Source organism: Argiope bruennichi, chromosome 7, assembly GCF_947563725.1.
Source record: "Argiope bruennichi chromosome 7, qqArgBrue1.1, whole genome shotgun sequence".
In the NCBI taxonomy this organism is placed as follows: domain Eukaryota; kingdom Metazoa; phylum Arthropoda; class Arachnida; order Araneae; family Araneidae; genus Argiope; species Argiope bruennichi.
In genome coordinates, this window is record NC_079157.1 from 55,529,827 (window position 1) to 55,557,375 (window position 27,549).

Sequence of the window (27,549 nt, forward strand, 5' to 3'; positions counted from 1 at the left end):
TTACAGCTGTAGTCATAAAATCCACTATTAAAATTTAAATATTTAAGTCATTGCATTTTTGAATTATCGTTTACATGCGTTTGAAACGATGAAACGAAAAACTGACAGACAATGAACCCTTTGCTTGATCTGACTCAAAATTTCGTACGTATCTACAATATAGAAATAAAATCTATGCATCGAATTTTATCTATCTAACTCTTTGTTTTGTAGTTATAGTGTTAGTTTATATTAGAACAGCGGAATAAACAGTCTTAATTCGAACAGAATTAGCTCAAAATTTGATAGAAATCTAGAAATTTGAAGTAAAGACAGTATATCAAATTTCATCCGTCTTAGCTGAATGCGTTTTTGAACGATCTTTGTCATAGGCAGACAGACATTGACCAAAAATGTGTTTTTCTATTTCAGGAAGGTCTAAAATGTGGAGATTCGTTAAAATCTCGAGTTCGATGATTGCAGTACTATCTCTATACTTCGTGTACGAGAATGTAAAAAATGATTTGAAATAAGGGGAAAACAATATGACAATAAAAATGGTCGCACTATAATTTTTTTTTTAATTTTAAGTAGGCGTTTATTTTTTATTATTATTATTTTTTTTTATTGTTCAAAAATTATGGCAGAAGAAATATAATTTTCAACCCACATTTCATCCCATTTAGAGAATCGTAGAACTTTTTTAAAAAGAGCAATTGATCTTTCTTGGTGCAAAAATACGTGCGCGAAATTGCTTTTGAATATGTTCTGGATGTGGAGTTGCTTAAGTTCAAACAAAAAAAAGGATTTTCTATTTTATATATAAATATCAAGTTCTATGATGTCATAATTTTAATGTTTGAACAAATAAAAAAAAATATCGTAAAAATACCACAATAAAAGTTATTGTTATGTATTATGCCTAATTTACAGCAATTTAAGTTAAATACTTAATTATGGCAGATTATTTAACTTATTGTTTATCACGTTTGAATTCAGTTACTCAAAATTCAATTTTAAAAATATAAATTTGGGAAAATTGCTCCTTATCTAAGCGTAACTGAAAATCGGTTCACCGCCATCTTGTTATCTTCCTAGATCTTAATGGGATTCAAAGGGAATTTTTATACAAAGGCTTCGAAATTGTGAAAAAAGAAAAAAGCTATACATCGCATATGGGTAGTTAAAAATTATATACTACAAGTAATCATATTTATATAATATAAAAAAAGTTGTGTAATATTAATCTAGTATATTATCACATATTTTTTAAGATTCAAATAATTTTATTGAAAATTCTGCATATTGCAAACAAAAAAACATGTGAAAAAAATTGGGATTAAAAAAAATTAATTACTGAATATTATTGAACTTTTATGAAAATGCGTGTAAATATTGCGCAATTTAAACAAGAGTAGTAATGAAAGCTACAAGTCAATTATAGTTTTCTGCAAAATAGAATAAACCAAAATTAATTTCTTAAAGATCCCTTAGATCCGAATATTCACTGTAAAACGTGAGATCAAGTATTTTCTTGACTTAATCGAAATTCAAAGGCAGTTCATTGAACCTTTCTGAAAAAATTCAAAAAAATATGTAAATCTAAAGTATCTTTTGATTAGGTAATATTTGGCTTATGACCAGAGTTTCGCAATTTTTTAACGTTTGAATTACTGCTTTCTAGATTAACTTTATTTCCTATTTACATACAAAACTAACTTTATTGAACTTGAAATAATTTTTAAAAGATTTTTCCCACCCTTTTGTTTTGAATTTTGAAGCTTTAAATAATTAAATATCTCTTCATATTCTGAGTTAACATTAATTATTTGTATTTAATCTTTTTTTTTATGAGGACCTTATAATTTTAAAATAGTAAATGGGATTTTTTTGCTTTTGTTTATTTACTTCAAAAATACATTTTTGTTTTTTTCCCCCTCCCTCATACATTGTCTCCTCTATTTCTACCATTTCGCTCCAAATGGTGTGATAATTACACAACAAATTTAATTAAAAAAAATCTTATAACTTTAATTTTAGAATTTTTTTATAGCAGAATAAAAATGGTAAGGGTCACAACGCAACAGGTCTATTTTCACTGGAATAATCACTTAGCATAATAGGAAGACACAAACTGAATCAAGATCACGTGACTATTTGATACTGATAATTCTTAAACAACTTATAAATACTTAAAAAATTAGCACCTTTTACCCAATTATTCAGCGATTTTATTAAAACCTAAAACAAATCGAATATCGAACTTCGCTCTTCATTGCACAGAAGAGCAAGATTGCTATTCCATGTATATCAATGTCCTTGAATCTTTTAACATTTTGTGATCATCTTAAAAATACCTACAGCTTTGATATAACTTATTTCAAAATAAATTTTAATGTTGAATAAAATTATTTAATGTTTTTTTTGATAATTTTTTTAAATAGTTGGAAAATATCTTTCATTGCGAAAAAAGAAGAACATCAAAGAAAAGAAGTCGGTTACCTTGGTAACTGATATCTGCTGTTTGTTGATATTTTTGAATGCGTTATGCATTTTTATATGTTGAAAGTTATTTCTGGTTATGGAATTATTTCAAATTTTATGATTATGTTTCTAGACAAAAATAGTACTAAATTAAGATAACATTTTTCAGCAATATATGAAATTACTGAAGTTAAGCTGAAATGGAAACTCTCAATCCGCCGAACTTTGAAGACGATGATTTATATTCTGGTTATAACGAATATCATCCGGGCTTGGATACAGCCGTCAGTATTACACGATTTTCAATTTTTTTTAAAAAAATTTATTAATGATGCTGTTAGCCTTAATGCTTCACTAGTAATTTTCTGTTTTTCTCTTGCAGAAAAAAATTAATACATCCGAAATTTTGTAATATAACTTATTATGTTTTGTTTTTTAAGGTAAAGGTTTAAAAGATCGCATGAAGAGTTCAAAAATAAAATTTTCTTTTTTTAAATGTATGACTTACTCAAATCTAATTTTATCATTTTGTTTAATATGTAATACTGTATTATTTATTTATATGTAAATTATTTTAGCAAATTGAAATTTACTATTAGATGTAATCTTTTCATGCATTTTCTCCTATTATTTTGCTAGTGACTGAATCTGTAGAACTGGAATCTTTTTCTGTTTGTTAAATTACATGAGATTTTGAAATATGTTCTATTTTTAACCACATTGTGAGATGCATGAAAAGTAACAAAAATTATGCTTGGATTTAATATTTTATTAACTAAATTTAAAAAGTATTATTAATGCATGAAAATACAATTTCAAGATCAGGATTTCGATAATTCACATTGTTTTTTGTTTTTTTGTGAATTACACATTATTATATTTAAAAGTTCCATCTTAGAATTATTTTCGTATAAATATTTTGGTTTGGTTTTCAAAATTACTTTAGATTACTTAAATTTACTTTGTTAGTGAAAGAACTTTTGTTTTCTGCCGAAAGATTTGTGCAACTATGTGGGATGCTATTGATATTACTGAATAAATTGTACTTATATTTGGTTATGTAATTAATAACTCTGAAAAATAAATGAGAAACAAAAAATGAAATCTGAATTTATAAATGTATAGAAAATGTAAAATATAAACTTGAATTGTGTTCTAACTGCATGCCATGAGTGAATTTAAATATTAGTAGCATACATCTACTATCATTAGTTACGAAAAAAGTATTAGCATGCGATCTTTGATGATTTTACTAGCAATTAATCATTGATATGCAGTTATTACACAAGTAACATAAAATATTTGAAAATTTGGAGAAAACATTTAAAATTTCTTATCCATTTAAATTGAACTACCTTTTTTACATTAGGGTTTTATGTATTCCAGTTTTGGAAAGAGAGAGAGAAAAAAATTAAACTAGCTATTGAAATATCTTTTATTCTGAAATAAAAATACAACTAATAATTAATCAGAAAATTACAATAAATTAATCAAACTTTATTGTAAACAACAGTCTGAATTCTAAACAATGCCTTAATAACAAAGAGTACAGGAATATGGATATTGAAAGCTCCAATCTGATGAACTACTATAGTGAAAATACACTTATGCTATTTTTTTAGAGCTAATATGGAACAAAAATTTAAAAGTATATCATGCCCCAGATAGCATTTATCTGATGCTAAATCATTAATTGCAAGTTGGAGCATTAATGATGTTCCCAGCTACCAGTTACCTTCAACATACAATTGATTGCTAGTGTTAAATTTAAAAAATAAAAATTGTTCTTAGTGTTATATAAAGAAACAGCAATCTGCTAGTTTTCTTGACTATTCTATATTAAAATATTTTTAAAAAAAATGTTAAGCATTCTCCTTCTCTATTTGTCAAGTGCAAAGGAAAGAAGAATTGGATCCATTATTCTTTTAAATGTAAAGAATCTAGTTAAGTTTCATTTCATACATGTGGTTTCTTTAATTATTTTTTTATTTAATTTGTATGTAGACTGTAATACCATTTGGGAAATTGTATTATTTTATCGCTCCTGTCATCATATTTGAAAAAAGGGAGAAAAAAACATTATTTTATCTTTGTAGTATCTTCTAAACTTATCATTGAATAGCCTTTCCCTCCTCCATTGCTACAGTTTAGCACACATGTAAACTTCATTATTATTTGCATAAAATTATTCAGGTAATTAGCAAGTATGATACTTGTTTACTTTTACATCCCTCATATTTTTATCACTAAGCAACCACAATTTATCTCCAAGATGGTGTATAGTGTGTAAGGGAGTGTGGCTATCTTGATGTAATCTGAAAATTGCTTATTGAACCCTTTACTTTTAGGTTACCCCAATAATCTTTAGATTATTGTAATATTGTATTGAGTAAGCAAATATTGCAAGTATTTATAAATGTATTTTTTTATTTAAAGAAATATCAGTTTATTTTTATTTGTTTTATTTAAAGAATGAAACTTTTGAAAAATAATTTAATAATTATAATTGTTTACAAAGAATTTTTTGACATTTCTAAGACATGAGGAAAGCCTTGATGACATTGAATTTAATATCTTCTTGTTATAATATCAAATATTCATTTATATTTTGGAAAATAATAGTGTTTTTTTATTAATATCTTCTTTGAAATCATGTTGTTCTTTTTAAATAATTTTTAAGAAATGCTGTCTTATTTCTAGGCAATCCATGAAGATGAAGCTTTCCAACAAGCTGTACGTACCAGTTATGGCAAGAGACCAGTGGTAAGTTATTTCCTTTAATAGATATATAAAAAATATTCTATCAATAGCAGTTCTTTTTTCTTTTCTTTTTTCAATCTGAATATGTTTTATGTTTGACATAAGTTTTGTTTTTGGTACTTGTCGGATGTAACAGCAATTAAAAAGCATAAGAAAATACTTTGCCAATTTGGTAATTTCAATCATTAAACTATACAGTGTTCTTATAGCACAATTGAGTATATTTTTATAATGTGGTGACATTTTTTTCTTGACTCTATTTGGTCACTTTTAAAACCAACTTGTGCTTTGTTTTTGAATATTATGTTCTATCATTTCCATAAAAATACCATAAATAATGCTGTTTTTTTTTAACCCTTCTAAAAGATGTCAATTCATTCTAGTACAAACAAATATTATTTTTAAAAATCCAGTTTTAAAATGAAATTACATGTGTTATCGCATGAGAAATTTTTTAATCATATAAAAATTCTTAGTTGTCGATTAAAAGTAAACTTTATTCAATAAATTTTATTTTATATGAATGGGCAAGTAAAATATATTAATATTCATCAAGAGATTAGAAGTAGGGTATTTATAGGTGTGAGTGTTTTTCTTTCTATGAATTTTATTCATTTTATTATTTCCTTAATTCTTTAATTTATATTTCGAATATATTAACAATGCTGTTTTGTTTATTAGAAAATAAAAATATTATTACTTAATTTCAAAATGAAGAATATGGAAATATTTTGAAAAATAATTACTGCACTCTGTTTAAGAGTGTGGGGAGTTTAGTTTTTATTATTTACATATATTTAAAAATTCCCTAATTATTACCTAACAAAAACTAAAAGTTTTAATTCATTTTTTATTTTAACTTTTCATCATGAATCATGCAACAATAGTCAAAGATTAGATTATTATTTAATAAATTCTATTCATTTATTCCATTCTCATTAAATGCCAAGCAGGTCAAATTCAGCCTTTTCTTCTTAAAGGATCCATTGAAATTAATCACAAAAACAATTATTAATTATCACCAAACAATTATAATTAGTCACAATTTTTTTTATTTCTGTGAAAGTCTAAATACTGAAGCAAAACAATAGAGAAAAAGAATTATTCTTAAAAAATTTGTAAAACATGAAAGTTCTAAAAACCTTTCATGTTGTTTTTACATTCATTAATTAAAGACCTCATTTAAATTAATTTTTTAAAGAAAAGTGTTTTATATGATACTTGTTCTTTTTAAGTATTATTTTTTAATACTTTTTAATTTTATATTGCTTTAGCCTACTGTAAAAGTTCCAGGAACATCACGTTTAAGTACTTCACGTGGTGGTACAACAGGAGTAAGTTATCTTTCATGTTATGTAAAAAAAAATTTTTTTTAATCGTTTTTGCATTCATAATTTGAAATTAAGTGCTAACAGCTGTTTAAAAAGTGAGAATTTTATTTTAAATATCTTGAATATATTTGGACTTAATCTGTTTATATATATATATATATATATATATATATATATATATATATATATATATATATATATATATATATATATATATATATATATATATATATATATATATATATATATATATATATATATATATATATATATATATATATATATATTTAAGTCATATTTTTAAAATATATTTGTTCCATAAAGCATATTTTAATTCACCATGTTGTATATAATTCTTTACACATTTATAGCACATATGTTGATATTAGCATCTCTAATATAAATCAGCTCTAATAGATTCAGCTCTAATATAAATATTAGAGCTGAAGTTTTTAAATCATTTACATTAAAATATATTTGGTTTACTACAATTAATTTTTAAGAGAGTTTTCTTTTCTTCTTTTTGTTGTTAAGCTTTTTGTCATGCTTCCAGTCAAATTATTTTATTTTTCTTAAGTGTTAAAATCTTTTATTTATTTATTTTTGGTTATATAGCAAAGATTTTTCTAAATTTAATCTTAGTTCTCAAAACATGTTTTTTTTTTCCTATTTTTTTTTAATGTTAAAAATCATTCTGTTATAGAAAAATTGTTTAAATATCATTTAAAAGCAAGGCAATTTTATAATAAAGTGTACATTTAAATGCAATGTTGGTCATTATAAGAGCTGAAGTTTTTGATTGCAATCTTAAGAATAAATTGACAAAAATTGTTGTAATTTTTTATAAATATCTATATAATAGAGTCCTGTGCTTTGTGTCTCAATAAAAAATTTCTACTTTTTTTATATTATACTTAAAGTCTAAGAAAAAGAGGCATTATTAATGAGTATTATAAAAGCATATTTATATTTTTTTAAATGAAATAAGACAGAATATTTTCCTTCCCACTTATAGTATTTTGGTTACATATAAAGTATTCAATTTTATTTATCATAGACAAATGGCAATGAATTTTATTTACATTTTATATTATTATTATTATTATTATTACATTTGTAGTGATTTTTACATAAAAATTAAATAGCTCAAAAAAGTAAAATGCAAATTAATATTGATGATTTTTCAAAAGATTTTGTAAAATAAAAGTCGTTAAGTAATTGCTTTTAATTACTTAACTACAAAGTTGTTGTGACAGAAATATGTAGATTAATTACTTAGTGTTCGTACATGTACAAATACCATGCAATGTTAGCCCATTGTTAAAACTTAATTTTGCATAATAATATTTGAATATTTCCCAACGTGTTGCAGAATTTAAAATGTAAATGCAAATGGGGATAATTAAGTTTTTAATGTAGTTAGATTACTCATATAGTTGTTTTTAGCAACTTTAAAAAGTATATGATCCCTTATTTTCAGGATTTTTATATTCTTCAATAAAAATTTTATTTTCATAAATAGAAAATAATAATTGTCGTAGAAATAAAGCCAAAAATTCTGTAGTGTGTCTGTTTTAGTTCAAATCAAAATTAATCACACCACCTGCACCAATGAAAAAAAGAATTATCCTTGTAAAAAAAAATTATTATTGATATTATTGTTAAACTTTTTAAGTATTAAAAATTTATTTCATTATTATTATTTTATTCCATTTTTCTCCCCAAAAAATTTTCTTTAAGTATATTATTAGCAGTCATGATTTTCACCATTTCATATTAATATTGCTTTTTATTTTTATATAGTGGGGTCGTTCAGCTATGCCATCATCTTCTGGGCTGTCTTCAAGCTCTCAGGAGGGTCTAACCCGACCCATGACTGCTGTTCGAGGAGCAGGATTTACCTCATCTGGTTCCAGAGGTAATTAATGTGTTTTTTTACAATGTCAGTATAAAATATTTAAATTTTCTTTGATTTTTGAATTCATCTGACAAATAAAAGTGAAATAATGAGAATAAAATTATGTAAATAATCCAGTGACCATCAAAAAAGTTTATTATGAATTTTTAAAAAATTGTGTTAAAATAATTTATTTAAAAAGCAATGAGAAAAATAGTCAATATTATGATTTGTTGCATAATTTTTTTATATTATTAATTATGGCTATTTATGTAAGATGATAAAATATGTACTAGTTACTTGTTTTTATGATTTTTGCATTGCTTTCGATTCCATTGAGTATGTTATAATTTAAAAAATAAACTATTAAATTTCTTTCACTTAATTGACCTGAATTGATTATCTTTAATAATTACAGCACCTTCAGGAATCTTTGACCCCCTGAATCAAGCTAAATCCACAGTATCTCCTCTTCTGATGAAAGATGAGAATAGGTAGTATGAAATTTATTCATATCAATGATTTATGTAATTTATACCAGGAATTATTCTCTTAATAAACTGCATACCTTTTGGTCATTTAAATACAATTTTAATTAGCAAAAATATTTTTTGTATAGTTTTGTGAGCACACATTTGAAAGACATTGGTCCCTGGAATTAATTACCTCTTTTTAAATTCTGAGTTCTACATGTTTAAACATTTCATTCCTAATGTATATCATGTATACATAATGATAGGGAGAAAATTATTATTGTATTTTGATTTTACTTGGAGCTTTAAAGTCCAAATGCTTTATTAGATTACACTGTACTAATCAATTGTTCATTTTTGTTAAATTTCAATTAAACTTTAAGGAATGCTTGGCTTTAATTATATCAAAGAAGTCTTGATAAAATTTCAAATGTTAATATAATTAAGGCAAAAATGTAATTAATTTTTAAAAGATTAACATGTGGGTTTCTACTATCATATCTTGAATATTGAATATTTATTTAGAAAATTTTAACAGGCTGAGAAAATAATGGAATTCAGTCAAACAAATTATATCATTATAATTTTCCATTAATGCACCATTAATTGCCACACAATATATTTTTTTTGTAATAATCATCATATATATATTAATATGGCAATTGTGATATATGCAGAAGTGTGTTCAGTTATTTTGTACTATAAATTTTACAAAAACACCAAAATCATATTACATAGTATTATTTATATTTCGTGAATTCAACTCTCACTGTAGCTGTTGTTGAGGGAACTGAAACAACCCAATTTTCCTCTTACATGGATAGAAAGAAAGCAGTAATTTTGTAGTTTTTCTTACAAAATAATTATTCCTGTAAGTTTCCAAAGCAGTTTTTTTAAGCTTCATATTCTGTAATGTTAAGCAATTTAATGACATTTACTGTATAAATATTGAATACTTGAAATACATTCAAGAAATATTACAGATTCATTCAGAAAATCATATTATTCGTTAGAATGATTGTATGAAATTAAATAAAATGTTTGAATTAAACATTTTTACTTTACTGATCCATGCATTTGTTAAAAAAGAGAGAGAGACATTTTATACCTAATTATTTTATGTATATAATATAGAGGAGAAGAATCTTAGACATATTACAAAATTTTGTCAAAAATAAAGTATAGAAACTAAATGCCTTTTCTGACTTGTAATAAAACTAAAAAGTTAACAAACTTCTATGTGATATCCCTTAAGGACGCTTAGTATGCTCAAACTATCATCGATCCCTCTCCCCATGCAATTCCAAGCATCTGAGAAATTTTGGAATAGGGTAGAAACTGCAACTGAGTGTTTAAATCCAGCAAATTAAAATAAGGTAGCTGATAAAACAATCTTTTATGAAACTCCAAGAAAAAATTTAAAGAACTTTAATTTTTAGATCTCATGGCATGGCAGCTGAATGAAATTTTCTCATACAGTTACCATTAAGCAGTACCTAGTGCCATCTATTAGATTCTTGGATATAATAAAGTTGCAAAACTGAACTCCAGATGCTACGTTAACACCTTAAGTGATATAGGAGTCACTTGTGACCAGTGAACCCATATAAATTACATTGTAAGAAATTCAGTGTAGCAACCAATGTATAAATAATGGAATTCTGTGTTGCATAAAAACTTTACTGTTTCTAATTATTTTGTTGATTTATTTTATGGTATGTCCAAGCAATCTCTGCTATAAAATTGCTATAAGAACCTTCATATGCATTTTATATGTATTATTTATCAGATACAGATCATATATTATAAAACATGCTTTTGAACTGATCAATCTGTACTAATTCCAAATTGTATAACTTTTTTACAAAAACATCCTAGTCCTGAAGAAAGACTAAAGCAACTTGAAAAGAAAGTCTTAGAACTGCTAGAAGAAAGCTGCATTGCTGCCCAATCAGGAGAAATAAAACTCGTTAGTATATGTAGCAAGTTTTTATGTTAAAATTCACCTTTTTAGACTATAATTTTCTGTTAGTAAAGTATCTCTTATTTTCTCCTTCTTATTAAAGCAAAATTTCTATTTACTTCTTTTTTTTTAACATGAAATGAGTTTTTACAAGATTTTGTTATATTTTATGTAATGAAAATAGATTACATTATAGCCTAAATATATTTCTAACCATTATTATTTTTTGGTTTGTTACATTTTAGCCTTTATTATTATTATTAATTTATTTATTTATACTGAAAGATTTTGTTTCATTTCAGAACTTGATATGAAGTTTATGTTGGTGAATTAGATTGTAATATTTTATTCAATAACTTTAATTGTAATTAGTAAGCTTGTTTAAACATATAAATAGATGAATTATTTATTTAACATAATGCAATATTGTCATTATAATTGTAATTATAAGAATTAAATATGGTCATAAATGATTTTATCAGTGTTGATTTATTTTTTCAAGGCTTTAGACAAAGCTAAAGAAGCTGCCAGTAAAGAAAGAGCTCTGACTAGGCAGAGAGATCAGCTTGCTTTAGAAATCACACCAAATATGGATCTTACCTTTTCAGTGAGTACCATTGATTTTAAATGATTATTAAAATTGAATTTTTCCTGTGATAAATATCATTTAAATATTTTTTCCCCTTCAGGTGTTGCTAAATTTGGCTACTCAATATGGAAATAATGAAATGTATGGTGAAGCTATGAATACATATCAAATAATTATCAAAAACCGATCCTTTAGTAATGCAGGTAAGAATCTTATTTTTAATATTTTATTTTTAAATATCCATGCATATGAGGTATTAAAATGTTTCCAAGTGAAAAAAATTCAAAAGAGGAGTTTATACTATTTATATTTAAAAATTCCCATTAAAATGCCATTTTTTAAAAAACTTGCAATGGAGATTTAAGTGCAAAACAGAATTTGTTTTTCTGTATTTTAAGAAGAATAAAAATAGATTTCCTAATATGTAATTAAGTTTCAATTCCAATGTTATTATAAAAATTCAACAGCTCCACCTTTTTTTTTTTTTTCCCCTAAATACAAGCAGTTTAGGAAAAGAATGTCTACTAAGAAATTGCTAGACAAATTTGTAAAATTGGCATCAATATTTTAGATGATGTTATATAATTACTGAATACAAAGACAATTATTTCTTGCCAAAAATGGAAGTATTTGATTCTAATCTGTCTAAGATAACAATCTTTTTTTGTTATTTCTTTATATGAGGCATACATATACATTGTGATACCTTTCAGTCTGCAAAATGTCATTGATTGTTATAAGGCATTAAAAATATAACAGGAAAAAAATGTCAATAGTTCTGTTTAATTTTCTTTTTATTTTGCTCTTAATTCTTAAAACTTAAAAATTCCATTTCGTTATTCAATTTTCATCATAGTTGTTAGAAAAAATTTTTTGAAGCTTCTTCAATTGTTAATATAATATGTTTTTTGTTCTGTGAATCAACATGAATTGATTTAGAAAAGTCACGTCTTAATTGCTATATCTGGAGAATGTTAAAAGTTTTATACTAAATGGAAAGTGTTTAACCTTAAGTCTGAGGAAAAACATTGAGATTCCAAAAGAATTTATTCATCCAAGAAATATATTATCTTTTAAACTGAATTTGTTGCATTGATTTCTCTCTTTTTATTCCATTAGGTCGTTTAAAAACAAATATGGGTAATCTTTGCTTCAATCAAGGAAATTATCCCAAAGCTATTAAATTTTATAGAATGGCATTAGACCAAGTTCCCAACACCCATAGAGACATGAGGCATGTGTATTTTCTTTCATATTTAAGGCATCACCTTTTTTTTTATAAAATTTTCATAATTAAAATTTTATTTTTTAATGTATATGTCCAATTATTAAAACTATTAAAGCATTTTAATTATAATATGTTGTATTTTTATCTTATTGTATTTCTATTATAGGATAAAAATTATGAAAAATATTGGCTTAGCCTTTGTGAAACTTGGACAGTATACTGATGCTATAACATCGTATGAGTATATAATGGCTGAGAAAGCTGACTTCAGAACTGCATTGCATCTCCTTCTTTGTCATCATGCACTTGGTGATAAAGAAAAGATGAAAAGAAGTTTTACTAAATTGTTAGATATTGTCCTGGATCATGTTGAAGATGAAGATAAATATTCTATATCAGCAGTAAGTGAAATGAATCATCATTAATGGAACTTAGAGTACTTTAGAATAGGTCCTTTAAAATTATTTGCATTCCGCTTTCAAATAAATGGTCAAATAAATAGTCAAATAAAATTAATATGTTTGTCTAGTTATTAATTTTAGGGAAAACTCTTAATATTTAAAAGTTTAAAAAAGAATGTATATTTTTTTATATCTCCGAATAAAAGTAATCTTTTTTTAACATAATTTTTGTTTTTGTACTTTTTTGATAATAAGAAAAAATTTTAATGCATTAGAATGTTAGAAAAAACATGCATGTATATTTTTTCTTTGAATTAAAACATTTTTGGTTACATAATTTTATTTATATGAATTAATTATGTGTTCTGTACATTGCATATATATTTTTAAGGTGATCATATGTGATAATTTAATATAATATATCTAAAAGTACAAATCTACTCAGCTTACAATAATGCAATCAAAAATTTTCTTTAGTTGTAACAAAAATTAAACCACTTATATTCAGGACATTCTCTTATCATAATTTTTTTTAAAAGAAATATATTAGCAAATACAAGAACTGAAATTAAAATGCAATAACTTTATTTTGTTCAACACCTTAAAATATCTAGATTATTTTGACATATCTTTTAAAACAGTTTTTAATAACATTTATGTGCACATGCGTGATAACATTAAAAGATTGTTCTTTTAGTTTTGAATGCATTTAATTTTTTTCTTGTAGGATGATCCACAAACAAATTTGATTGTGGAAGCTATAAAAAATGATTCACTTCGAAAAATTGAGCGACAAAGGTATTATTTTTATATAACTTCCATTTAATTTTGTCAAAAAGATGCATTTTAATTAATTGACTCTTCAACATGATTGAATTGTATAGGCTTCCTAAATTAGAATATTTCTTATTATTTTAACTATTTAAGAAGGATTTCATGTATACTACATTGTTCATGTTTTATAAAATTCAAGTTAAATGAATGATATTTGAGTAATTATTTACAATTTTTGTAACTTCTTTACAATTTTTGTAATTTTAATTCCATTCTAATGAAAGTATCTTTTGTTTGACACAATAGCAAAAGAAAGAATAAAATGAAGCAATATTTTGTTTAGCCTTACTCTAAAGTTTCTGTTTCAAGAATGTCATGCATGAACAGTTAGATGTGCTGCTTAATCTAGTTGTGTGTTTAATATTTTGCTTCAGCTTTTACATTTCTTATAAATTATTCTATTGTTAACCAAATTATATAAAAAAACTATCTAAAAAATTTATGATTTAATTAATTTAACATTTAAAATTTGTTTAATTTTATTCTTTGTGTTTTTTTTAAATGTAATACAAAAACTGAATTTACATTTTTTAAATTCTTTCCTCTGCACATTTTTTTTAATTTTTAATGTGTTCAGTTACATTAATAGGTTTTTTCCTATTGGATCGATCCAGTTGATTATTTAGTTTCTTTATATCTAGAAAACAAGAAGCTGAATGGACAATTCTCACTGCAGCAAAATTAATAGCTCCTGTTATAACTGACTCTTTTGCTGCTGGATATGAATGGTAATTTAAATGCTTGGAATTTTTCTCTTGTTAAATTAATATTATATACAGTAGTGATTATTTTATATTGATAATTATATGCCAAACAATTTTTTTTAAGAAATAATTTGTTTTTAAATAATTTCTACATTTATAGTAAAATGGCTGCTTTTTTTGTTTCTTTTTGCAAGTTACTTTCATTAGGCATTGGGTATAAAATATTTTTTCCAAACATTTTGTGATACCAGAATTACTTTTACAGGTGTGTTGATCAGATAAAGCTCTCTCCTTATGCTGAATTGGCAAATGATCTTGAAATCAATAAAGCTGTTACATATTTAAGGAAAAGAGAATTCAGTCAGGTATATATGATAATGAATAAAGTGATGCAAATTATGAGTGATTATATTGATAAAAATGTTGATTGCATATTGAGAAAAAATTACATATTGATAAAAAAAAATGTCTTGAAAACTGTTTTGTAATATGTTTCAATTACATCTGTATAGCATGTTGAAAAAAAACATAACTATTGTTCATTAATATTTTCCTACATTTTCTAGGCAATTGAAACACTAAAAGGTTTTGAAAGAAAAGAAACCAAAGTTGCAAGTACTGCTGCCACAAATTTAGCCTTTTTATATTACTTGGTAAGCCACATTTCAAAATCTCTGAAAGCAAGCTAACATTTAATCTTAATTTTATAATTTTTAAAAACTTATTATAATTCTGATTGTTAATTGATAAAGTATAGTATTTTCATAGATGCTTTTGAATTTTACTATATTAATTCCACAAAAATATTTTACATTCATGCCCCCTTGAATTTAATTATTAAATAAATTTTTGAACACATAGAGAATGAAAAAATATCTCATTATTTACAAGTTTTTTTTAATTATATTTAGCAAGGCGATATTCCACAAGCTGAAAAATGTGCAGACCAAGCTGTGATTGCTGATAGATATAATGCAGGAGGTATTGTTGCACTTAATTAATTTTTATACAAAAGGAAACAAAAAAAAATTCTTTTTCAATTTTATTATTATTATTATTATTTAAAATTGGTTGAAGAAAACAACTTATTTCATTTATCTGAACTATTTCCATATTATTGCATTATCAAAAATTAAATAAAAACAAAACTTCAGTTATCATATGCAAAATTAGAGCATTTATATTTCTGTTACATCTTTCTTTCACTCACTTCAGCTCAAGATAGTATCTAATCTCGAAGAAAAAAAGAAAACTATTAAAAAAAATTCATTTTAAAGTATAACTTTAAAATTCAAAATTTTGAAAATATTTTATAATTTTTTTATTTAACATGATTTTTATTTATTTTATTTGCAAATACATACACAAATGAAAGTTGAAATGCTATTATTTTGTAATAAAGATTTAATATTTGCATTATTTTTCTACATCTTTTAATACAAAGTGTTTAGTTTTTTATTTAATCATCAAATAATAAATAAAGAATATGTTAAAATATATGAATATAAATAAAGAATATGTCTCAGTTTATAATTTTTTTTAGAATTCTTGTATTTTCTTACAAAGCTATAAGATATTAAATGATGATGCAATAGGGATAGTATAAAAATATTATTATAGTATTAGTGTTAATATTCTTGTAATTCAAAAATGAAAGATAAAATATGATTGCATAAATCTTACACATTTTTTTTAATTATTTAACATTGTTTTTTCTATTGTTATTGATTACATTCTCTTGAAATACTTTATGTTGTTATAAAATTTATTGAATAATACACTTAATAGATTAATATTTTATCATAAAAATTTTATTTCTTTAAGAATAAATTTGTTATCTTTATTAAGTTTAAGTTAAGTTTTATATGAGTTTATTATATTCACTTTTATTAAAGGAAAGAAAAAAAAACTGAGCTTGTCAAACAATATTTATTTTTTTACTGATAAATTGTTTCTGTTTGTTTTACAGCTTTAGTTAACAAAGGAAATTGCTGCCTTTCCAAAGGAGAAACTGAAAAGGCAATAGAATTTTATAAAGAAGCTCTTTCAAATGAAGCAAGTTGTGTTGAAGCCTTGTATAATTTAGGTACCTTAAATTCATATAACTGAAACATTTATTTTCACATACCACATACTAAATACCATTAAAATATTTAGAATGGAGAAAATTATATATATATATATATACACAGTTAAAAGATAATTTAGAAAGTCTTCAGTGTCTTTTAAAAAAAATATATTTCTTCTACCATACAAAATGTGAATGTTTTCTTCTCAAATTCTAGTATTAACATATATTATATTTTTAGACAAAGAATTCAATTTATTTCTTTATAAAAAGAATTCACGTGTTAAATGTATAACTTGGAATAGATAACTGAGCAAGGGTCACATTTATTCTTCACTTTTATTTTCTTATGTATACTTTTGCTAATTATGCTATTTTAATTTATAATATGATTTATTATTAAAAAAGTAAAAGATTTTAATTAAACATCATGGAATTGTTTACCATTAACTCTTGGCAAAATTTCAAAAAGTTTTGATTATTTTTGACAAAATGAGAATGAAATAAGGAAAACAGTAACTTATAGAAACTACTTTATTTTTTATCATTGTGATTTACAGATTTTCATAAAATCCATAAGTATATTTTTAGATATTTAAAAAAATAGCAAATAGACTTAATGAGTAATTCAAAATTTATGCACAATGATTTTTGTATCTTTTGAATGCATTCAATATAAAATCTTAAAAATGCATTTCATAATGTGCAAAAACTCATGGGTATTTCAATTTTAGGTTTGTTTTACAAAAAGCTTAATAATGCCGAAGATGCCTTAGAATCATTTTACAAACTTCATGGTATTGTGCGGAATCATCCTCTTGTGATTTATCAGATAGCAAGTTTGTATCCTTAATCTAAAAAATTGTTTCTTGGAACTTCTCCTTTTTCTTTTTGATCTTCTTTTATTATACAAAATTCATTTGTATTTCACCAATTGAATCTATTTGATTCCTAAATTTTACTTTAGATATGAGCAGCTAGAAGATGTTGACCAAGCTTTAGAATGGTAAATTTTACATATCTTTTACTCTAAGTTACATTTTTTCACCCTCTGTTAAGTTTTTTTTACTAATAATGCAATTTGAATAAATTTTTTTACCTTTTTCTTCCTGTGCTTTCATTGTAGATGTTGTATTTACAGTTTGTTAGGTAATTTTATAAATGCAATGTAATATTAGAATGTATGTAATAATGTGCGATGAGGAATACAGTTTGAACTTTCATGTATTATTTCAATAATATCCTTCTTATCATTGCTTTTCAAGAACTTACTGTTGTATAAAATAATGCTTTAATCTATTTTTATTATATGACAAGAAAATTATTTTATCTTCATTGTTTGTATATTTTTATTAACACATGCAGGTGGTTAGAGCATATGAATTATCCATTATGTTGTTATTCTTAGTCCCTCAATGAATAATGCAATAAAATTTTATTAATCATGAATACTTTCAGAGAAATTCCAATTAAAAATTTTGTGCAAAACAGAAAAATGTACAGAATGCAGATATTGTTTCATAAATAAACTATTATAATAAGTTTTTTAACTATTATTAAATAAACTAAGAATTATGAATTCATTAGATGAAATTCAAATGATGTTATAGTGATAGTTATAAAGAAAAGAATCTCATATGAAATAAGACTTGCAATATTTATTTGACTTTTGCCCTGTTTATCTTTGTACCTTCTCATGTACAAAGAATTAATATTGCAACAAAGAATAGAGAAAGTATTGTAAATATCAAAAAAATCTGAACCTGAGAATTAGACAAACCTCCATGTTTTACTCTTCCCTCAGTTATTATATCTGTCTGCCCATCCATCTATCTGTGAACATGATAACTCAAAAATGCTTTGAGCTAAATGGATGAAATGGACTTAAAATCAAATATTCAACATAATCCATTTAGAAAGAGTCTGTCCACCTGGCTACTGAAATTCAAGTGAACTCGATATCTACAAAATGTAAAGAGCTAAATAGATCATATTTAGTACACAGGTTTAGCATCTAAAATATGAATTCTTATCAAATTTAAGAAATTCCATCAAGAATTGACCATCTGTCAGTTTGTACTTTTGCATGCATGTAAAAGCAATGACTTAAATCTATGGAATTCATTGTATGATCTTGTGACTTCTTGATTCTTGCATGATCTTGATAGTACAAAGGCAAATTTTGATTGCAATCAATAGGGAAAAAAGCATCCAAAATACATATTTGCACAATAAATTCAGTATTAATGCAAGATTCTCACCAAAGATCAATATTTCATTACTGTTGTTGGCCAGTACCATGGCAGCCTTTCCCAAGATTCACTATTTTATATGGGAGAAGGGAGATCTTTATTGGAATGTATATGAAAGAATTTCAGGAAGTAAATTCCGGCTGATTTTATCATAATTTGCATTCAATATTTTACTAAAATTATGTTGGACTATTCGAATTTCACTTTCTATTCATTTTTTAATTTAAATGCATGGCATGCAATATGTAATTTTTTTAAATTTTACTACAGATTTTCTTGTATTCTTATTTTATATGTTTAAGTTTTGTAGAAGTAACTTAACAGACCATGGTTTTTGTTATTGATATTTTTAAGTTTAAATTATTATTATTTTGATAAAAAATAATTATTAATAATTTATTATTAAATAAAATAATTTATTACATCAGTATGCTCATTTGATTTTATTTTTACTAAACAGGTATCAGCAAGTTATCACATTAGTGCCTACTGATCCATTTCTTCTTTCAAAAATTGGAGATATGTTTGAATCTGAAGGGGACAAGCAACAAGCGTTTCAGTATCATTCAGATGTTAGTAGTTTATGCTATTTAAGCACAAGCTAAGAAAATTTGTTTGAATAACATTGTATATTAAATTTTAGCTATTAATATAAATATTTTAAAGAAACAATTTCTAAAATCAATTTTCAAAGAAGAAATGTATTAATTTGTGGTATGAGGAAAAAATCAAATTATGATATGATTTCATTCTTTTATAACAATCTTGAAGATATATGTAATAAATGGTTTCATAATTTTTTTAAATGTAAAACAGCTGTATATTTTTATAAGATAAAACACTTTTTCCATTTATTTGAAAGATGTATTATGCAGTGCATATTGCATTCTTTTTTTCAAGCAAATGTTATTTTTAATTAGTATTTTGATAGAAAATTGAGAAGAGAATTAATTTTACCAAGTAATTTTAAAATGGTTAAAGTAACATTTTCTTAATATCTATTAATAGATTTATTAATGATATCCCATTCTTTATTTCTAAAGTTGATTTTTTTAAAATGTTAAAAATATGTACCAAAAACAAAACTGAATTCTTATACCCAGCTTTGATGCCAGAGGTGCTGGCAGAATGCTTCTATGTATTCATAAATAAATTATTTAAGTTGAAAATAATTAAATTGAAAACTTATTTAATTGATCTGAAACTAATTAATAATTCACACATCATTTTTAAATAACCAAATATATATAAATATATATATTAATTATAATTTCATGTTTATGTTCATGCAGGGTATTACAATTGAAATAAATAAGAAAATTTTATGAAATTTTTGCTAAAACTTTAAAGAAAATTATTTTATCTTGTGTAATATAATGCATTTACTTAAAACTGTTTTAATGATTTTGCATTTTTGACAGGGGTTTCTATTTAGCGAATGATTTGCATTAATAATGATTTTTTAATTAGTCTTACAGATATTTTCCATCAAATATGGAAATCATTCAAAAGTTGGGTTCTTACTATATTGAATCACAAATGTTTGAAGAAGCAATAAAGTTTTTTGAAAGAGCAGCCATTATTCAGTAAGATATTTTATTTTAATATTGTTTATGAATGTAATAGATAATACTAAGAACCAAATCAATCTAAATTATTACATCTATTGCTTTTTTTTTTTTTTGCTTGCTGTAGTTTGAATTTTTAGATTAACTAATAAAGTATACAAGCTAGATTACCACATAATAGACAATTTTCTTTAATATTTCATTTGATGAAATTTGTGAATTTTTGCATCAAATTTAACTGTAAATTCTTTTACGTAGCAGATATAAATAATTTTTAAAAAAAATATTAGTTAATTTCAATTCTTATTATTTTTATATGTAAATGTCTTGCAATAATTTAAAAATTACCTATTAAAAATTTAAGTTATAGTTTTCTTGAAAACTAATAAAATTGTTATCGATTAATAAAGATATCTAAAATTAAATCATATTGGTTTGATTAATTTTTTAGAATAATTCTTACTTTTTCTAATTGGTTAACTATTTTATTCTTTTTTAGCAGATTGAAATTCTTTTTCTTAAATTGGAAATTGATCTGAGAAAAATGACTTATTTATTAAAATGAAGATAAAAGAGACATTTAAAAAGCATACTATCTTAAGGTTTATGTGGTAATATCAGTAGTATTTTCTGAATAATAATCTGAGTAATCATAATTCTTATTATATATCAGAGTATAATTATATGATATCAAACAGTTCTCAGAAATCTATACACAGCTTTTTATTAAAAATAATTCCAAATTTAAATTTAAGTTGTAGAAGTATATTACTATAATTAATAACATTTTACTTACTGCTTCTTATTTGATATATATTTTATTCTTGAGTGGCTATCAGTCAATATAAAATTGGAAATTTTTCATTCCTACAGACCTAATCAGGTGAAATGGAAACTTATGGTTGCAGCATGTCAAAGACGCAGTGGAAATTATCAACAAGCACTTGAAGAATACAAATCTATTCATCGCAAGTTTCCTGATGATGTTGAATGTATGATAATTTTTCACCAGTGGTCTTTTACTCTTTCAGATTCCAATATAATTTTAAAGATGATGATATACTGCATGATGATTCCTATTTTTCAATGTTTTGATAACTTAACTATAACTTGTTCGCTTGATAACTTAAATGTTTAGTTTTTACCTCCTAGCCTATTCTATTCAGGTAGCCCTAATGGCACTTGAATTAACCAGTCATTTAGTGTTTTTGGATCAATATTATTATTAAGAATACTAAAATCAAACTTCAAGAATTAAAAAATAATTTAAAATATTAATAAATAGAAAAGAAACATATTGTTCAAGAGACATTCAACTTTTAAGATAATGGGCAGTATATTATATAAAAATAATCTGAGTAAAAGTCTTTATATGTCTTTATGTATTTATTATTATATTTATGATATATTTATTATTATATTATAATATTGAAAAAAATAAGTTTTATCTATTCAAATATGAGGCAAACAGAAAAGCTGGTCTTGATTGGTCCAATCAATTCAATAATCATAAATTCATCACTGTATCACAGGTATATACTTATTAGACTTTCTGCAATTATATGATGAACTAATTTCATGGTTTAGTATTTGTTTCTAATTAATCCAATATCGTTACTTCTGAAAAATTACTTCGATGCTGCTTACTAAAATAAACTGAAAGATTTTTATTTATTAAATTGTAATACCAAAAATTTAATTCCTGTTTTTTGTATTATTTAATTTTTTTCTATAATTTCTGTGTGATTTTCTTTTTTTAGGCCTTAGATTTCTGGTCCGTTTGTGTACCGATTTGGGTTTGAAGGAAGCTGCTGAATATTCTAATAAATTAAAGAAAGCAGAAAAAGCGAAAGAAGTTAAAACGCAGGTATACAAATTATAGTATCAAATTCAATAAAATATTCTGGTTGAATTAAAGCTTAAAATTTTTCGTTTTTCCTTTTTTTTACATTTTTTTTTTTTTTTTTAACAGCGAACAGCAAGTAGTGGCAGTCGACCAGGAAGTCGAAGAAGTAGTAGTCGTGCATCGAGGGATGGATCTGCCAGCAGTTTGAGCAGTAATATCAATTAATTTATTTATTTTTGAAATTTATATGCTTAAAATAATAAGGAAAAGCAAAAACTAGTCCACCAGCCTCAATAATTGATTCAATTTCGCCAATTTTTATTTCATGTGAAAGCTCATAATCTCTGGATACTTCATCAGTTGGTCTCTTGTCCCTTGCCCATACTCTATTTTTGAGGGAAATCTCAAAAACATTACTTAACTGTGCCTTTTTTTTTTTTTTTTCTTTTTTTTTAGAGTTCTTCAGCCATAACCATTGTACCAGTCTAGCTATTTTTTATTTTATTAAAACCTCTTTGTTCCTATATATGTTATCAAAAGTCCCCTGTCATTTTTGAGAGATATAAAATAAAATTGGCCCAGCAGACAGCCTCAACAAATGAACCGATTTCGTCAAATAATTTCATTACTTCGCCTGTAAAGCTATTTAGTCAATATGCTTTGTGTTTGTTTCGGATATATAATTTAAATTAAAACTTTCTTTTTTTGTGACAATATGTAGTTTATTAAATTGACTTGGCTAGATTAATACTATGAATATGATTGGTGGACGGCTGCTTACCAAAGGCAGATGTTTCAATTTAACTGTTAAGCTAATATTTATTAAATTTTGTGATTTATTGAGACAAATAATGAATTATTTATATAATATTTAAATAAGTTAATACAAATTCATGAAGTGGTCAATAATGATTATCCAATTCATGAATTTAAAATGTTACGAGTTCACACACATTGTGTATATATATGTAACATATTTTGATTGAAGTAGAATGCAGGTTCGAAACAGTGAAGAGACTTGGTATTTGTAATTACGTTTTATTTTATTCCGAGTGGCAGGCATGATTATATACAAGAAAACGCAGCTCGGCACACACAGTAGTAAGAAAAGGAAAAAAAGGGCCGAACAGATGATCACCAGCCCCACACAACATTGGACCCCTGGCTAGGCGCCAACCCAATACACTTGCGATCCCCTTCACCCCTTGAAGGGCAAAAGCATCACTTCCACCCGACACGCAGCACCGATGGCGCATCACTCTCACAAAGGGATCAACCAGACCGAAAGCGGAACCGGACCAAGAAATAAGAGAACATTCCAGAATGAAGTTACGATGAGCCATAAATTAAGACAAAGTTTTGGAAACCAATTTGGATTAAATTAAGAGTTTAATATATATATATATATATATATATATATATATATATATATATATATATATATATATATATATATATATATATATATATATAAAACCATTTATTATTGGAGATGGCTTCCATATCCTTAATGATTTCATAAATTATGTTATCTTGAGGTGTGTCACTCTCAAGATGATAGTAGTGATTTTCCTTTTAGAAATTATTCCAAACTTGAACATAACTACAATAAAAAGAACAGAGTACTGATGAAGCACTGCAGCGGAGTACTGATTTTTTAAAATTTTTTTTCGATGGAAACATCTATCTTACTGCCAGTGGTGGCGCATGCATTGTAAGCATGGATAGCACACTGAGTAGTGATGTCTTAATTTAATAACTGAAATTCCACCTTTTAAATTAATTTTGAATAGTTTAATAAATGTTTAGATTTTTGATGTGATGTAAATTTTAACAAAATTTTTTAACTATGCAGTTATTTATGTTTAGATCATTTAAATTTAAAATAGAACTTCAAAGTCAATTATCTCAATTACTTTTCTTGCATTCCATTTCTCTTTTATAGAGATTTACAGAAATACTGATAAATTCTATAAAAGCATGAAATATAAGCTTAAAATTAATATACACATAATGTACAAATTACATTTTGCATATACTTTTAATTTTTTGTTTAATATTAATTACTCTATTATAATTTGCTGTATAATTATTTACACTAATTATATTTAATTTAAAATTAACTACACTTAATTCTAGATTATTTTGAAATTTTAAGAGCCCCTTCTTGCACACTGTCTTAATTTAGTGGAGGGATCTTTCATCATTTCTCAGAATCAGTTGCTTTTCTCTTCTTCTCCCCAAACTCCTGCATACTGAAAAAAATGTTCTATTTAAATTTTATAATTATTAAATTATTGATTAAACTTTCTATACAGTGGTAAAGGCAGAGCAACTTTATATACTTCATATATTTATTGAGATTTTCTTTTAATAGCTATTTTGCTTAACCAGCAGTGGGCAATAAACTCGAGTTTGGAAGCTTTTCTGTGAAAAAATAATTTTTATTTTTATTTACTTTTGTACCTAAAGAATTTCTTAAGAAACATAACGATCGAGAGCTATTATCACATTTCTTAATGTCATTTGGTTTTTGAAGAGGATGTAATTAATAGCAAAAGTTGTATTGAGTAAAATGAATAGACCTTTTTAAAAATTAAAATTTAGTGTTTGGGACATTTGGAAGATGATAAGAAGGACATAATTTAAATAACTTTAAATTAATTAATATTTTATCATATGTCATCGACTTTGTACATCTTCAGTAAATAATATATGAATAAATATAATTAACTTCTATAGTTTTGGGATTAATAATTGTGCAGATGTCTTAAAATGTGTAATTTTTAAAAGTTATATACTTTGATTAATTCCAGGCCTTATTAATTGTTTGAAATTTTATTTATTAATTGCATTTATTTTTCTTATGCAGATGCAAGCCTCCCTCTTGGAAGTCCACGGCAAACGCATTCTGGTCATTCTCTAACACCATCAGCTAAATCCTTGAGTAACGCTCAAAAAATTTTAGAAGCTGATGAATTTATTCCTACCGAAGACCGGCATGGTATTTCTTTTATTTTATAAATCAGTTATCTTAAAATTAAAAATATATATAAATATGCATGTTTTAATTATAAAACAACAAGATTACTTTTTCAAAAAAAAAAAGAAGAAGAAGAAGAAGAAAAATTTTATAATTGTAGAAGATATCTATTAAAATTTTTCTGCTCTGTATTAACTTGAGAATAATGACTACTGTTGCCAAAAACTTGGTGTCTAGGCATTGTAAAGTAACCATGCGCTATATAGTGACATCTGTTACAGCGCCACCTGGAAGCAAACTACGGGTTAAAGTTTCGATCTCGAAAGCAATAAAATATACGGGGAAGAGTCAATTACTAAGCTATAGAGTATCTTTTATTTAGTGCGGAAAAACACTTTGAGCAGAATAATGTTTAGAACAAAACATATAAAACAGTTTTGAAACATAATGAAACAATTTAGCTACTGTAAAACGCAATTATTGTTAAGAAAAATAGAATCCTAGTAAGCAAAAAAATGTAAAATTACGGATATTTTTTTAATGTGATCGTTGTCGAGTCAAAATAATCATTAATTATTTGTAATATATTCAAAGAATTACACAGGTTACTGTGACAGAACTTGGAGCAATCTTAATCTGTATTTACATATATAGCATGCTCTTGAAAAAAGGAAAATTAATTTTATTTATAAAACAGAATTGTAGAAATTCAGTGATTAAATGTCACTAATATTCTTTTATAAAGGATTATTTAAAACAAATGCCTCTGTTATAAAAGACCATAGCATTTTTGAAACAATAACAGGGAAGGATAATTTAGATATTTGTTTACTTTTTGGTCTCTGCAATTAATCGCCAAAAAATGCAGATCATCGCCAACTATCTGGGTAGAACCATAATAGTTTTTTTTTTGTATGATGGAGCTTGCTGATCTTGATGTAATCTGAAAATCGTTAAATAAACCCAGTATTTTTTATCTGACAAACGCTAAGTAAACCTGGGGACCTTAAAAATAAGCCGGTACTAAAATTAATATGTTAATTAGAGAGAAGCTGAAGGATTTGGGCTGATGAATTGCTTTCTGTGATTTCTCTTAGTTACATGAGTAACATTCATGTGATGGCCCATTTCATACTAGACCTTTATGAAGTATTCCAACCATTGATGCACATTTCATAGCTACATGTTTAATATACATGCAGCTATTGAAAATTATTACTTGCATTTTCATTTCAATGGGATATGTTTTAGAATCTTTTTTTTTTAATATCTCCTTTCTTGAATTATTGACTAGTTGATACAGAGAATGCTTCACTTGATAATCGATTAAATTAAAAATGTATAATATAATTGAACAATCATTAAAACAGTATCCTCATAATGTGCATTGCCAGAAACCACAAAAGGTCTAAAGTTGATATTGGTGTTAATGTTTTGTGTATGTCATAATTTTTATATCACATAAATTTATTGAAAAAAAATGTATTTCTGTCTCTCCATCTAAATGCCTGTAAGTCTTATAGCAATTATTTATTGTGCTGGTTTATCTCACTTGTTTTCAATGAACAATTTTCTTATAAAGTTATTTATAGATAGCATGCCACCTTGAAAACATTATCATGCAAATATCAACACAACAAGCTATGATGTCTTCTTTCATATCCAGAATATCTTTGTGTATTTCCAATAGATTCGATTCATTATTGTTTTATTACTATTTAATAATTTCGTGCTAAAATTTGTTAAAATGATGTGTTAGTCTTTAAATGATATATTTTTTATTAAAATATTCAAATTATTCACAGATATAAATTTCCGTGACACATCAGCTTCAAGACTAGGCCGTCCAAAAACTGCAGGTGGAAATAAAGATGATTTCGAAGACGACGATATAGGAACTGATCTTTTACCTGATTAATCCACATTGTAAGTGGATGTGTATTGAGTAAATATTGTACATATTTTATTATTATTTTTACACTGAGTGTTTTACTAGTCACACATGCTATGCCTTATATTAAATGAGCTTTGATTGTTATGTTTTTGTTAACTGTTGAATATATCACCTGTCAACTCATGAATTACAATATTTTAAAACAGAATAGTATATGTATATCGATTCATTATCATTCAGTTCTTTTTTACACAGATGGGAGATGAACTATAAATACCCTATATATGTATTTAAA

General features: G+C 24.8%; 1 protein-coding gene across 1 annotated transcript; it reads left to right on the forward strand.

The window, feature by feature from the left end:
* Window positions 1–2,502: 2,502 nt before the first annotated feature.
* On the forward strand, window positions 2,503–27,549 carry LOC129976412 (intraflagellar transport protein 88 homolog). Its single transcript, XM_056089967.1, has 25 exons — window positions 2,503–2,747; window positions 5,164–5,226; window positions 6,498–6,557; window positions 8,358–8,472; window positions 8,870–8,945; window positions 10,803–10,893; window positions 11,390–11,494; window positions 11,577–11,679; window positions 12,596–12,710; window positions 12,871–13,105; window positions 13,833–13,903; window positions 14,581–14,667; window positions 14,909–15,008; window positions 15,210–15,296; window positions 15,555–15,624; window positions 16,613–16,729; window positions 17,446–17,554; window positions 17,679–17,717; window positions 19,424–19,535; window positions 20,434–20,549; window positions 21,405–21,523; window positions 22,292–22,398; window positions 22,504–22,588; window positions 25,250–25,381; window positions 27,166–27,549. The coding sequence occupies exons 1-25, from the start codon at window positions 2,664–2,666 to the stop codon at window positions 27,276–27,278; spliced, it is 2,511 nt and encodes an 836-aa protein (XP_055945942.1). The 5' UTR covers window positions 2,503–2,663; the 3' UTR covers window positions 27,279–27,549.